Below are 13247 nucleotides of genomic sequence, written 5' to 3' on the forward strand. Positions count from 1 at the left end.
CCATCATACACAAGGAGGATTTGGTGGGAGGGCTAAAGTGACAAAGACAACATGTTGAGTGAACAAAAACTTCACAATATAAACCCTTAATGCAAGAGAGAAGCAGCAATAGTTTATACAGAGTCTTATAACAAGATTACCCGCACAGTCTGTATTCTGTGATTACAAGTTATTTCTTCCATAATGAAAATAACACACAGCCCAGAAAATACCACACCCAGTTCCGCGTGTTTTCTCCCGTTCCTTGGGAAATAACCTAACCATAATATGTATACAATGTATTCTATTTCGTCCAAGCTGGACTCTGTACCTTTCCTTTGACGTATCAACGTTTTGAAACCCTGTCTGAACTCAAGGTGACGTGCCAAGGAGAAGGTGCAGGCACGGCCATTCCCAAGTCTGTTCCAGGCTCTCAAGCAATAGGCCTGTTTCACATGGAAATTCTGCTGGTCAGAGTCTTGGCTCCAGGCGCTCCCATTGTTAGCTCATCTGCTCCTTATGACACTGTGCATTCTTTCACTACTCAGGCAGCAGAGGGCTCAGTGATGGCGAGCAGCTCATATCCTGCTTTCAGTGCGGTGTTTGTGGAGGGCCAGGTGCGAGGGGTACGCATTGTTGTGTCTCAATTCAAGGCATTTGAGCCATGATCTGGACTAAAGACGCAGACCGTTCTAGAACTAACAGTGATGGGGTGAGGAAGGCTTCTACTGTTGCCAGAAGTTTGGCTATGGCATCTGCATTGCATTGGAATGGGGGAAGGGTCCTTTTTCATTCTTAACAAAGCTGTTCTCAAAAAGAATTAAATTCTCATCCTTGCAAGAACAGTATTTTATTTTGATGTCTGGTTTGGGTTTGAGCCATGAGCCAGCTAGAGCTTGTCTGAATGAAGATTATCTGTTTTTGATTATTGTATTTACTGCAGCATTTTTATCCAAAGCGCTTTACAGTTAATGACAAGGTACATTAATAAATGCATTAAGAACATGATACAAAAGACAGAAACGAAAAACCAGTGTCCTGATTTACCTAGACCTGTCACCATGTTAAATGATCACATTTACCAGCTCAGGAAGCCTAGAAATCATGTTGGATTACTGTACTATGCAAACGATTATGGTTTTATGTATGATGTTGAGTTCTTTTTATGTGAGAGTTCTGATTTGAACCAAAATGTGCTGATAGAAGACTGTGCAATAGCAAATAATCTCCTCTCGCTTGAATTATGCCACAGATATATATCCTTTCAATACAAAAATGTACTTAGCAGTGGTGTGCTCAGGAAATTTCCACAGACAGCACGCATTTTTGAAGACGTTCTCCCCTTATGGAGCCATAGATTTGAGTCATGAATAATTCAGAGGTTGTCCACTTTTGAGTAGTATGCAGTGGAGAAATATAGAATGTGGTCTGTCAAATGGGATGACAGTTCCTAGTATAAGAATCTCAGCCTTAAAAATGTTCAAACACAAACCGTGGCAGTACGTTTATCTTTGGACCCAATATTGTTAGGCCTTCTAGGATGAGCTGAGGATTTGCATGAACTTTGTATATTCTGTGCATCTGGGAATAGTAGGCATGCATGTTATAATTTATGTTGCAGCTGTGAAAGATGTTGGCTAGGGGTACCATGTGGGAATTGAAGAGGACCAGTGATGGTGAAAACCCTTGTTGGACCTTTAGGAGATGGTACCACTCTCAGTTCTGATATGAATCACATATCTTTTTTTCTTTATTTAATTAAGTACAGTATATTGACAAATAATAAGTATCATGTCACCACTGTTCTTGGCACCTTCAACATTTAGAGTGAGTGCCCATTACTGCCTTGTAGGGTCTGTCTAATGTCCTACGTTTTGGATTTAGAATTGTGAATTTTCCAAGTTTGAAATTTGCTTCTAGTGTTCCCTGCTGCGTTTGTCACTCTTTTCATATGTTCTTCAACCGTGTGGCTCACAGTTTGGGGAAGAGCTCCATCTGCGCAGAGCAACTGGTCTTATAATTCCTGGGATGTTTTTTTAATTCCCTAATCCAGAGCCTTGAACTCGTAACGTATAGGACTGGAGATACCACTTGAAAACTATATCACCTTTTCTGGTATATCCACCCCTTAATTCAAAGTATATTGTAATGAGGGGCTAGGTGTGCATTTCTCCAAGCACTGCTGGATACTTCTATGGTATTAGGTATAGGTCCCACTTTCCCTGTGTTTCTGGTGTGCCACGTGGTATGGAGCTGGCCAGAAAATGAGGGTATATATGCATTCTGTTACAAAGTAAATGAAAGATACGTAGTCCGGTGAAGTAGTTCAGTATCATGGCTTTATTCTTTAGTTAAGATCACATTAAGTCTCATGCTAGGCCTTATTCAATGCCCCACCAGGAGCAGCCTCCCTGCTGCTCAGCCCTTCCACACCAACTGATCCCTTCTTCCACTCAAACACTCTCCAACATTCTGATGACATCACACAGACTGAGCAGCAAGGCAAAGGCAGCAACAGAGGATGCATTAATCACTTACAAGATTATAACACATTCATACTGAGGCAATGTGTCAACTGCAGAGGCCTTGAACATTTTTTCCTACAACGAGCTCAGGATTTCATCAGTGTCTTTTAGTTCTTCCTTCCCTTGTCTGCTTTGTCAGAATGTATTTTCTATTCCGTTTAGGACATGTAGGTATCTTGCCACCATATTGTTACCTCGAATTAATGGTTCTGCACGAGGTCTTAAGTGTATGTATGTATGTATATTCTTTATTGTCCGATTAATTAAAATCCTTACAATAAAATACAGTTCGTAGAAGGCAATTTCTTACATTCCTTAAAAATAATGAGGAGGTGTTAGCAAATCTATATAGCTGTTACAAATACATCAAATATCATAAAAAGGTATTTTGTTCATAACCGAATATGAACATTACATTTAGTTGTTATTCACCATACATATTAGTAAACCCTTCCATACAGAAAATCTTTGAGTCCCCTCTCTGGTTTTTAAACAGCCCCTTAAAAGAAGTAAAGCATACAGTAACACATGTTTGGTCCAATTATGATCTTAATGCATAAAATATAAAGTGCATCCGTGCTTCTTAAAATTACCCCAAACCTTAGATACTTTATAAAATTGTCAAGTTACATTGCCAGTATAGGGGAAAACAATATAGTTGGAATCATAACTGCTTTCTTTTCCTATTATAGGACCTATCATCATCCTGAGCCAGTTTTTTGTCAGCTATAAGGATAAATTTAACAAAGTTAACTGTTAAATTGATGATACGTCCTTGAAGGCACAGTATTATCGCTTGGCGACACGTTCTCACCCTTTGTTCGTTAAATATTGTTTTTTTTTTTTTTTTTTAAAACCTTTATTTATATCAGTACAGAACACAGCTATTCAGCCGACATCCCGGAGGTTCGGCAGCCAATTAAGTGCAACACATGGAAGCGTCCATAGCTCTGGTACAGGAAAAAAACAAAGGTTCAGTTTTTTAAACAACCTAAAATAAATAACACAAGCAAGGCAGTATACACAATAAACTCGTGCCAGTTCCCGATGGGGGCGCGGCCCCATTCCCAAAATCAGAACAAAGCCACCGGTCGGGTGGATGAGGGAGAAGTAGAGGCGCTAACATTCTAGCATATAGTCATCATGAAAATCCCAAGTTGGAAGTGAAGCTAGGGGGAAAGTTGCTCCTCTAACGGTTCAGTGGCCGGGGGCAGACATATATCACCCCTATACTGGTTCCATCGTCCCCATATCTTGTGCCATTTCTTAGGCCGCCCCCGGGCACTATACACCGTTTTCTCCCTAAACATGCTCCAGTCCATATTCTCCATCCATGCATCCATAGCGGGAGGTCTCTGAGAGCCCCACAGTCGCGCAATATCACGCTTCGCCACCATATTTCCTAGGGTCACCCATTGAGTCTGCGCCGCGTCATAGTCAGTAGGACCCCAGACATTCAAAAGACAGCGCCGTGCCTCTGGCAGCAGTGCAATACCCGTGACCTCCTGCATCACTACATGAATTTGCTTCCAGAACTCCGCGATCACACCACATTCCCATATGATATGTAGAAAGGTGCCCACCATCCCACAGCCCCTCTTACATAAACCATCCTCGGAGAAACCCATATGAATCAGTCGGGCCCTGTGACGTAGACTCTATGAAGTATCTTAAGCTGGACCAGCCTTAGTCGTGCGGGGATCGCGACCTCCTTAGGAGAGGAGATGGCGTATTGCCAGTCCTCATCATCCAGTTCAAGGCCGTCCCTAGTCCACTGATCACGCACCCCTAGGAGGAGGTCAGTCCGGACATTAACGAGCTTCTTATAAATTAAGGAGATTGTACTCTCCGGCATATGGCCATCCAGGATCCGATCTTCCAAGGGAGAGGACTCAGGCACCGTCTTCCCCTCGACGAGGACGGACCGCAGAGCATGGCGTACCTGTGCATACCGGAAATATTCCGTACCCTCCAGAGCGTACTCCGTCCGTAGCTCGTCAAACGATTTAACTCGCCCCTTAGCCAGCAGGTCTCCCACCCTGGATATCCCGATCAGATCCCATTTCTCGAATCCCTTCGGGTGCCAAAGTTTCCCCAACATATCGGAGTCAAACAGCGGAGTGGCGAGGGTGAGCCTATCCTTCCAACCCAGCGAGTTCGTAACCGCCTTCCACACGTGCACCGCCACCTTGGTTGGCCCCGTGAGGGACCCATCCGTTGACCTGGAGTAGAGTGCTCTAAAGTAATTACCCCCGCGCAGCAACCACCGGTCCATAGCGAAGCCGGGGCTCAGCGCCGGACCGTAGACTCCGTGGTTGATCGCACTCAACTGAGAGGCCCAATAGTATCTTCTGTCAGGAAGCGCGATACCCCCATCGTACCACGGAAGGGTCAGCTTTGCAATAGCTATACGCGGACGGCCATCCCACAGCAACGAGCGCTGGAGGCTCTCAACCTCCCGAAAATAGCTGGCCGGGACCAGCTCCAGGGTTTTCTGCAGGGCATAGAGAAAACGGGGAAGAGACATCATTTTGAACAGCGCGGCACGGCCAAGGAGGGAAAGCGGCAGCCGCCGCCAGCCCGCCACATCCCGCCGCAGGTGCGTCAACGGAGGGAGCAGGTTTCTCTCATATCGAACAGTTGGATCGGTGGAGATATAGATCCCCAGATACAAAAAACCTTCCCGGGCGATCTGGATCGAGCAATTCCGCGGGAGAACCGGGACGTCTCCACTCAGGGCATACAGATACGACTTCCCCCAGTTAATGGTGAGACCCGAGTTCCTACTAAAAGAAGTCAAAATGTCACAGACAACTATGAGAGACTTCCTGGGTGAAGTGAGGTATAGCAAAATGTCGTCGGCATAAAGAGAAATGCGGTCCTCATGATCTGGTGACCATCGGATCCCCCTTATATCTGGGTGCCATCGTATCCAGGCCGCCAGCGGTTCAAGAGCGAGAGCAAACAACAACGGTGACAGGGGACAACCCTGCCTGGTGCCCCTCCCCAGCTCGAACGGACGGGACGCCCTACCATTGACCGCGACTTTAGCCAGGGGTCCTTCATACAGTAGTCGCACCCAGCCAACAAAGCCAGGTCCAAAGCCGAATTTTGCAAGTGCGGCCCACAGATATGCCCACTCTACCGTGTCGAAAGCCATCGTGGCGTCAAGTGCTGCCACAATGGTCTGCTCCCGCAGCGTCCCCGTCCTTGCGAGCACGCCGTGGATGCGTCTAAGGTTCAACGCAGTGTTACGGTGCGGGATGAAACCAGATTGGTCCGGGTGGATCAGGTCCCCGATCACCCTGATCAAACGGTTGGCCAGTATTTTAGCGAGGATTTTCGGCTCGGCATTAAGTAGCGAGATCGGCCTATAGGAGCTGCACTTATTCCTGGGCTTGCCATCTTTGTGTATGACCACGATTGTCGCCAGGCGTTGGTCGAATGGAAGGCATCCCGTCTCCCGCGCTTCTACAAACATAGCTCGCAGATGTGGAGCGATCTTGTCCGGCCGGAGTTTATAGAACTCAATTGGCAGGCCATTCGGGCCCGAGGCCTTGCCCGGGCGCAGTGAACGGATAGCACCCGCGATTTCGTCAGCTGTGATGTCACCATCTAGATCTTCCCTGTCTATGTCAGAGAGGCAAGGCATAGCAAGATCGCGCAGAAGTTCACACGAGTCCTCCACCGGCCTGTCCGACACAGAGGTATAGACCGTGCGGAAATGATCTGCGAAGCACTGGACTATGCCATCCGGCTCAGTGACAGTAACGCCACCCTCTGTTACTAGATCCGGCACCACACGATTGACCCGCTCCTTTTTATCCAGCCACGCTATTAATTTCCCGGCCTTGTCCCCGACGTCGTACAGTCGCCCCTGCTGTTCCCTACTCAGGGCTTTGGCCGCATTCGTCACCAGGGCCTTATACTCCGACTGCTTAAGGCTCAATTTATGCAGCGCTGCTGCCGTGACCTTCTCCTCCAAAACCAACTCTAGAGCCGCCATCTCCGCCTCGATCTGAGCGACTGCCGCATCCCGCCGACGTTTGGCTGCCGCTATCAAGGAGAGGGCCTCTCCTCTCAGCACAGTTTTAAACGCTTCCCACAAAGACACCGCAGACGTGACCGAGCCTAGATTTTCCTGGAAATAGCGATCGACCGCCTTCAGCACCGCACTACGAGTCTTAGGGTCACGGAGATACCAGGGGTTAATCGGAGCCACCCTGCCCACCACTCCTCTACCAACATCCATACAGATCCACACCGGCGAATGGTCAGAAATACCCCTAGCCATGTGCCTAGCCTCGGACACAAAGGAGGCGTGTGCGGCCAAGGTAAGCACATAATCAATTCTAGAGAGACTGCCATGCGCCCCGGAGTGGAAAGTGTACTGTCGCAGTGTGGGATGCAGCAGTCTCCAACAATCAACCAGACCAAGGGTATCAACAAAGTCTGGAAGCCATTTCTGCGCCCCCCCAGAGCTTCTTGGCGGGTGTCTGTCAAGCAATCCGGAGCCAACCGCATTAAAGTCACCACCCACCACCAACATTCCCTCTGGGAGATCCAACAGAGCCCTCCCCAGGTCCGCAAATGTGGAGGGCTGCAGCGCAGGAAGGACATAAACCGACACCACGACCAGCGTCCTGCCCTCCCACCTCCCCGCCACAGCCGCAAATCGTCCCCTATCATCAACAGTAGTGGAGTCAACCTCAAACGGCAGCGAGGCCCTGACAAGTATTCCAGCCCCTCTAGAGCCCGAGGAAAACCCTGAGTGTGCAACAAATTGTAGCCCTTCCTGTTGAGTGCGTAGCACGTGTTACCTATCAAGTGCGTCTCTTGCAATAAAACTATATCAGGGGAGCATCGCTTCAGAAATTGCAGGACAATCCCTCGCTTAATACGATCCCCTAAGCCGTAAACATTCCAACTGAGTATCTTTAAGCCCCTACCCCCCATCCCGAAATGTAAGGAGACCTCCACCCCCCCCGTAGAACCGCACTCGAGCTACAGAAGCTTGCATCACTACGCCTTGCAAAACAAAAAACAACAACAACCACTTCAACAACCCCAATCCACCCCCCACCCTGCACCCCTGCGTAAGCTCAAAAAGCCCCCCCAACTTGCAGTGTGCCTGTCGCCCCATTCAAAGACTAATCTACAAAAAGAACCCCAGAGGAGGAAAAAGCTCCCTTCCTACCCCCGCCACCCCCCGGGCTACCACCCTCCCGGAGGAACCGAAGACTGAGAGTCACTGTCCTGAACAAAATCAAAGTGATCTAGCACCCGAGTCCTCGCTCATTGTTCATCACGGCCACCTTCTGCTCCACCGGCATGTTCCCCGCTAGTCCGTCGTTGGGGCAATGTGTCCAGCCAGTCTCTGACCATGTCTGGTGATTCAAAAAAGAAAGTCCGCTCTTCATACACCACACGCAACCTGGCCGGGAAGAGCATGGCGTACTTCAGTCCCATCTCTCTTAGCCTTCTCTTAACCGCCAGGAAGCTTTGCCGTTGCTTCTGCACCATCTGGGTAAAGTCCGGATAAAAACTCACTGTGGTGTTCTGAAAAGTCATCGGGCCGGACACTCGTGATGCTTGTAGAATGGCGTTGCGGTCCCTGAAATTAAAGATCCTGGCGACAATCGGTCTCGGAGGGGCCCCCACCTTGGGCCTCCCACCAGGGACTCTGTGGGCCCGTTCAACAGTAAAGAACTTACTGAGGCCTTTGGGCGCCAGATGGTTCACCACCAAGTCCTCCACGAACAGGTCCACCGACTGTTCCTCCGAGTTTTCCGGGACCCCAATAATGCGCACGTTATTGCGCCGTGCCCGGCCTTCAAACTCCTCCAGCCGTCGGGCAAAGTGGTCATTTGCGGTCCTCAAGGTACGGACTTCCAGCTGCAGGTCAGAGACATCTCCCATGAGGCCAGAGGTTTTAAGGTCCAAGGACTGAACCCGCTCATTAGTTTTACCCAGGTCTGCCCGAATCAAGTTGACGTCAATCGAGATTGTGTCCACTTTATGTGCCAAGGTCTCAAATTGCTGCCCGATAGAGGACTGCATCCCCTCGATGGCCCCCATGATATCCTGCAAGGTTAGTTCCGTGGCGGGGGGCAAACCGTCTTTCAAGGCTTCCAGTGTCCGTCCCGATCCGCCCGGTGACCCCTTCTGCTGGGCATAGCGGTCCATGTTGTTGGTTTGGGTGTATCCTCCCCGCCTGGTATTCTTGGGCTTCTGTTTTTCGGCTTCCGATTTGGTCGACATCGTGATCTGCCGCGGAAACAGTCTCCTTGCCCATCCAGAGAAGACGACCATGCAACAAGTGACCGGCGCGACTCACTCCCAGGCCAGGGCGCGATGAAGACAGGAGAGCAAAAGCGAAAGCGAAAGTGATGACACCGTCCTCCCGACGGCTCGCCCCTCACCCGGCCGCTGTTGTTCAATTAGTGCTCGGGCACTGTGCCAGCGCAAGCCACGGGCATCTTCCGGGGAGTAGGCCGCAAACTTCCATGTAGCACAACTTCGGCCTCCGGTGTGCAATTTCAGTCCGGACAGCGACGATCACCTCAGCAACGGCTCGCCTCCAATATTCCGGGTGTTAAAAACAGGATGCTGCACAGGATATTTGCCGGAGGGAGCGAGGGTCTCGGGAGCTCTGAGCTCACGCGGCCATCTTGATCACGCGCTAGGCTCCTCCCAAAATATTGGTTTTAATAGTGTTAGTCTTTTTTGACACAATTTGGGGCAATAACGTTTCATTTATATAACCACATAATCTACACTTTTGTGTTGGCCAAACTTGTACCCATCTAGGTGTACCATCTTTTGTTGGGTAGCGTCCAAACCTAAGATTAAGCAATATATCCCTTACCGCCGGTTTCAAACAAGAAATTAGATAGAATTGTCGATCAATTTTATTATACGAATTAATAACCGACCAGGCGTGCTTTTTTTTTTTATTTATAGTCTGCTCCTGATCCAATATTAATGATACCAATTTAGTTGATTGCTTTGTCATAATGTATTTTCCATTCCATTTAGGCCATGTAGGTATCTTGCCACCATATTGTTACCTCGAATTAATGGTTCTGCTCGAGGTCTTGAGTGCAAGCCTCATAGTGTATATATATTCTGTTGTTACATGCCAGTGTCTCACCAGTCCTTTGTGTTGTGTCCATAAGTATCAGAGTATCATCTATTTTATTTCTAAACTACAATGTTCCTTCAATTTATATTTTTTTGTGACTTTTTTTTCTCAAAATTGTTTTTCTTCTAAGAACGTCAGCCCTATTTTTTCAATGAATAAATGTTTGATAAAATACGTTTATGGGGAACGCTAGAAGTTAACTTACTGGGTATTGCCATTGCAAATAGAAAGTCTTGGTGGGTATGGCTAGAGACCAGATAAAATATAGTATTCCCTCAAGTTGCGATTTTTAGGTGTTGACCTTTTTTCTGACGCTCAACCTACTCCCCACATTATGAACACATTTAATTTTGTTGTATGGAAGTGGGAATTCATTTTCTAAAAAAGTGTAAACTAAAATTGCCACAGTAAAATGTGCACCCGATTTTTAAGGATTGTTTTCAGATGTACTTCTAGTATTTCATGTTCAAATAACCTCACTTGACCACTTCTTCCATATATACTATTTATTCTAATTATTTTTTTTCTACTTCTAGGGTTTCAAGCCAAGCTCAGGGACGGTACAGGAGTTGAATTTTCGAAGCAGCAAAAATGTTTGGGGTTATTTTAGTGTTGCCGCTGCTGGAGGGCTACATGAGTTTGCCGATTCCCAGTTTGGCCACTGTTTCTCCTGGGGAGAGAATCGTGAGGAAGCAATTTCGTTAGTATAACCCTCACTTATGAACTTCATTTTAAAAATAATCAATTTTCTCTGTGGTGCATTAAATGATTTCAAAACATTGTAACAACAAAGTTTACAAGTTAATGATTAGTCTCTGCTTTTATATCATTTCTAGTGATGTAAGTGCCATTCTTGGCTCCTTCTTTCTGTGTAGGAGGAAATTGCCAGGAAGTGATCAAAATAAGCTTATTTAAACACACATTGTCATTTTATTTGAAATCCCAACATGTCTCCTTCTATTTCGCCGACCCTGACCTCTACTTGTGTTTCACCCCTTGTGCCAGTCCAGTTCGATTTATTTTTTATGTGTAGACTGGGTGTAGCTCTAAATATCTCTCGACACTCAGTGAAAACAATATTTCAAAGTTCTAAGATGTCTCACTAGGCCAGTATTATTTAATCAAAATAGATATGTAGGTGTGACTAAATCAGTTTAATCTAAAAAAAAAAAAAAAAGAGAAGAGTCCGGGATATATCCAGGTTACCTGCTAAAAGTGGTATAATATAAGAAAGATGTCACATAATTAATTGCAATTGAGGAAAAAGAGTGAGACAGGAAAGAATTTCTTATTTGGATGAGATGGAGGAATTGCATAAAATATATGTTCGAGGCATATGAGCTGCAGATCACACACTGAGCATAGATCGCCATTTGGTGTTGGGCCCGGATATGTGCACTTGTTTTTGTCTTGGAAAAGTCTTTGGAAGTCACGGGATAGGTGACTTCTCCTTTGGATCATAGTGCGCATGGGCATCGGCTCCATCCTCAGATTGTTTTTTTTTCCGCCATCGGGCTCGGATGTGTTTATCGTGCTTCAGCTCGGTACCGTTACCGATCCCACTTTCAATGCGCAATCCTTCACCTTTTTCTATGGTATTGTTTTCGATTGTGATCCAGATCCTCGCGCATTTCACCAACAACGAAGTCCTCGATTCTGGTCGTCGACGAAGGCCTTCGGGCCTACCTTGGCCTCTACATCTGGCTCATGGAAAGGACTCCATTTAAGAAGTGTCCTCAATGTGGGTCGAAATTCTCATACACAGATCTGCATGAAGTGCGTAACCTGCCTTTCGCCGGAGCACAAGGCCAGAGACTGTCCAGCTTGTGCCTCTTTCTGCTCCAAAAAGACCATTCGAGATCGTCGAGCCCGAAGAAGAATGGCTCGCTCATCGACTTCCATCCACGACAACATCTTTTAAGAGGGCGTCGATGTACCAGAACAGGAGCGGGTCAAAGAAGGCCTTGTCAGCGCCTCCGAAGCGGACGCCGACATCGAAGACCTCACTCCTGGGCAACGGGTCGTAAGTACTGCCGTCGGCCCGACCCCCTCCCCTCACCACCAAAAAAAGCTTCAGTCATATATTCACCTTCGGGCCCAGGTGCACACCGAGAAAGTACTTCTCATGCCCCGCCTCCGGGCCCGGCCAAGAAGCCAACAACAAAGCCTTCAGGCCACTCGTGATCGAGTCAGCCTGCCGTCAGTACTAAACTCTGACACCGGCACCAAAAAAGAAGATACCACACTCCACCTCGGTGCCCAGTACTACCGCCGCATCGACGCACTTGGCACCCAAACCTGCTGTCACCAATCCCTTGACTCCGAAAAAAGCATCGATTCGACCAAAAAGCCGCTACCGAAGACTACAGACTCTCAAACTTCGGAGCCGAAAAAGCATTCAGAACCGAAAAAACAACCGGTTCCGCAAACTCCTACAGACACTTCAAAACCTCATGGGTCCAAGGCCAAAGAGCACAAAACCACTCAACAGTCGGTGCCCCGCAAGCATTCGGAACTGAAAAAATTGGCACTGAAGGACATGCCTCCCACAGAAGAGCTTTTTAAGCCAGATCCCACCCAAAAGGCTCTTCTTAAAGATCCAAAGACTGGTCATCTGATTCTCAGTTCCAAAAAGAGACCACTGGACTCGCCTGCACCGGCGCCAGCACCTAAAAGAGGGACATTGCCACATCTCCTCTCAGGATCCCTTCTCCACCACCTCTTCCTCCACCACACCACTCTCCTCCACCATCTCCTCCACCAGGGATGATGATGACACTTCTGATGACACAGGGGTGGGTGCAGATGATGAGCCACTAGGGGATCCTAGTCCACCTCATACCCCAGACCCATGGGATGATTACAATACACCAGATGTCCCTAACATGCCACAGGATGACATCTATCCCTCTAGACCGTCTCCTCCAGAGGATACCATGGGCTTCAACCAGCTTGTTTACAGAGCGGCACAGTACCACGGGGTTGACTTACACACAGACCCCGTGGAAAAGGATTTTTTAATGGATACTTTTGACATCTCACAAAAGACCACTTCCATTCTACCCACGCTAAAAGGGGTAATTAAACATGCACCTGAAGTGTTTAAAGACCCCGTTAGGGCTAGGGTTTTCAACCCACGGATAGAAAAGAAATATAAAACCACCCCAACAGACCCAGCATACATTAAAGGCCACGTTCCATTGGATTAGTTAGTCTCCAACACCAGGAAGAGGGCTAACTCTCAAACGTCAGGGGATGCTCCGCCTCCCGAAAAGGGGTCCAAACTCTTGGACGCTTCCGGTAAACGCACAGCATCTCAAGCAGCTAACATATGGTGTATCGCCAACACGCAAGCCTTGTTAGCTAGGTATGATAGGGCGCACCACGACCAGTTAGAGACCCTATTGCAACAACTGCTTGACAAATATAAAACCAGGGCCAACGACCTCATACAAGAGGGTAAACTTATTACGCTCTAGACGTGGCAGACACCGCCTTCCGAGCCATAAACACAAGTGTTCTCCTGCGTAGACACGCTTGGCTACGCATTTCCAGTTTTAAACCTGAAGTACAAACTTCCATTCTCAATCAGCCATTTG

General features: G+C 47.6%; 1 protein-coding gene across 9 annotated transcripts in view; it reads left to right on the plus strand.

Moving 5' to 3' along the window:
- The window catches only part of ACACB (acetyl-CoA carboxylase beta), a 2187049-nt gene that overhangs the window by 687566 nt on the left and 1486236 nt on the right, over window positions 1-13247 (plus strand). For all 9 annotated transcript variants that reach the window (XM_085633342.1, XM_085633341.1, XM_085633344.1 and 6 more), the window contains one exon: window positions 10185-10348. In XM_085633342.1, the coding sequence (XP_085489468.1) occupies window positions 10185-10348 (164 nt within the window). The remainder of the gene's footprint in view (window positions 1-10184; window positions 10349-13247) is intronic.

The sequence above is a fragment of the Triturus cristatus genome, chromosome 11 (assembly GCF_964204655.1).
Source record: "Triturus cristatus chromosome 11, aTriCri1.1, whole genome shotgun sequence".
Lineage (NCBI taxonomy): Eukaryota > Metazoa > Chordata > Amphibia > Caudata > Salamandridae > Triturus > Triturus cristatus.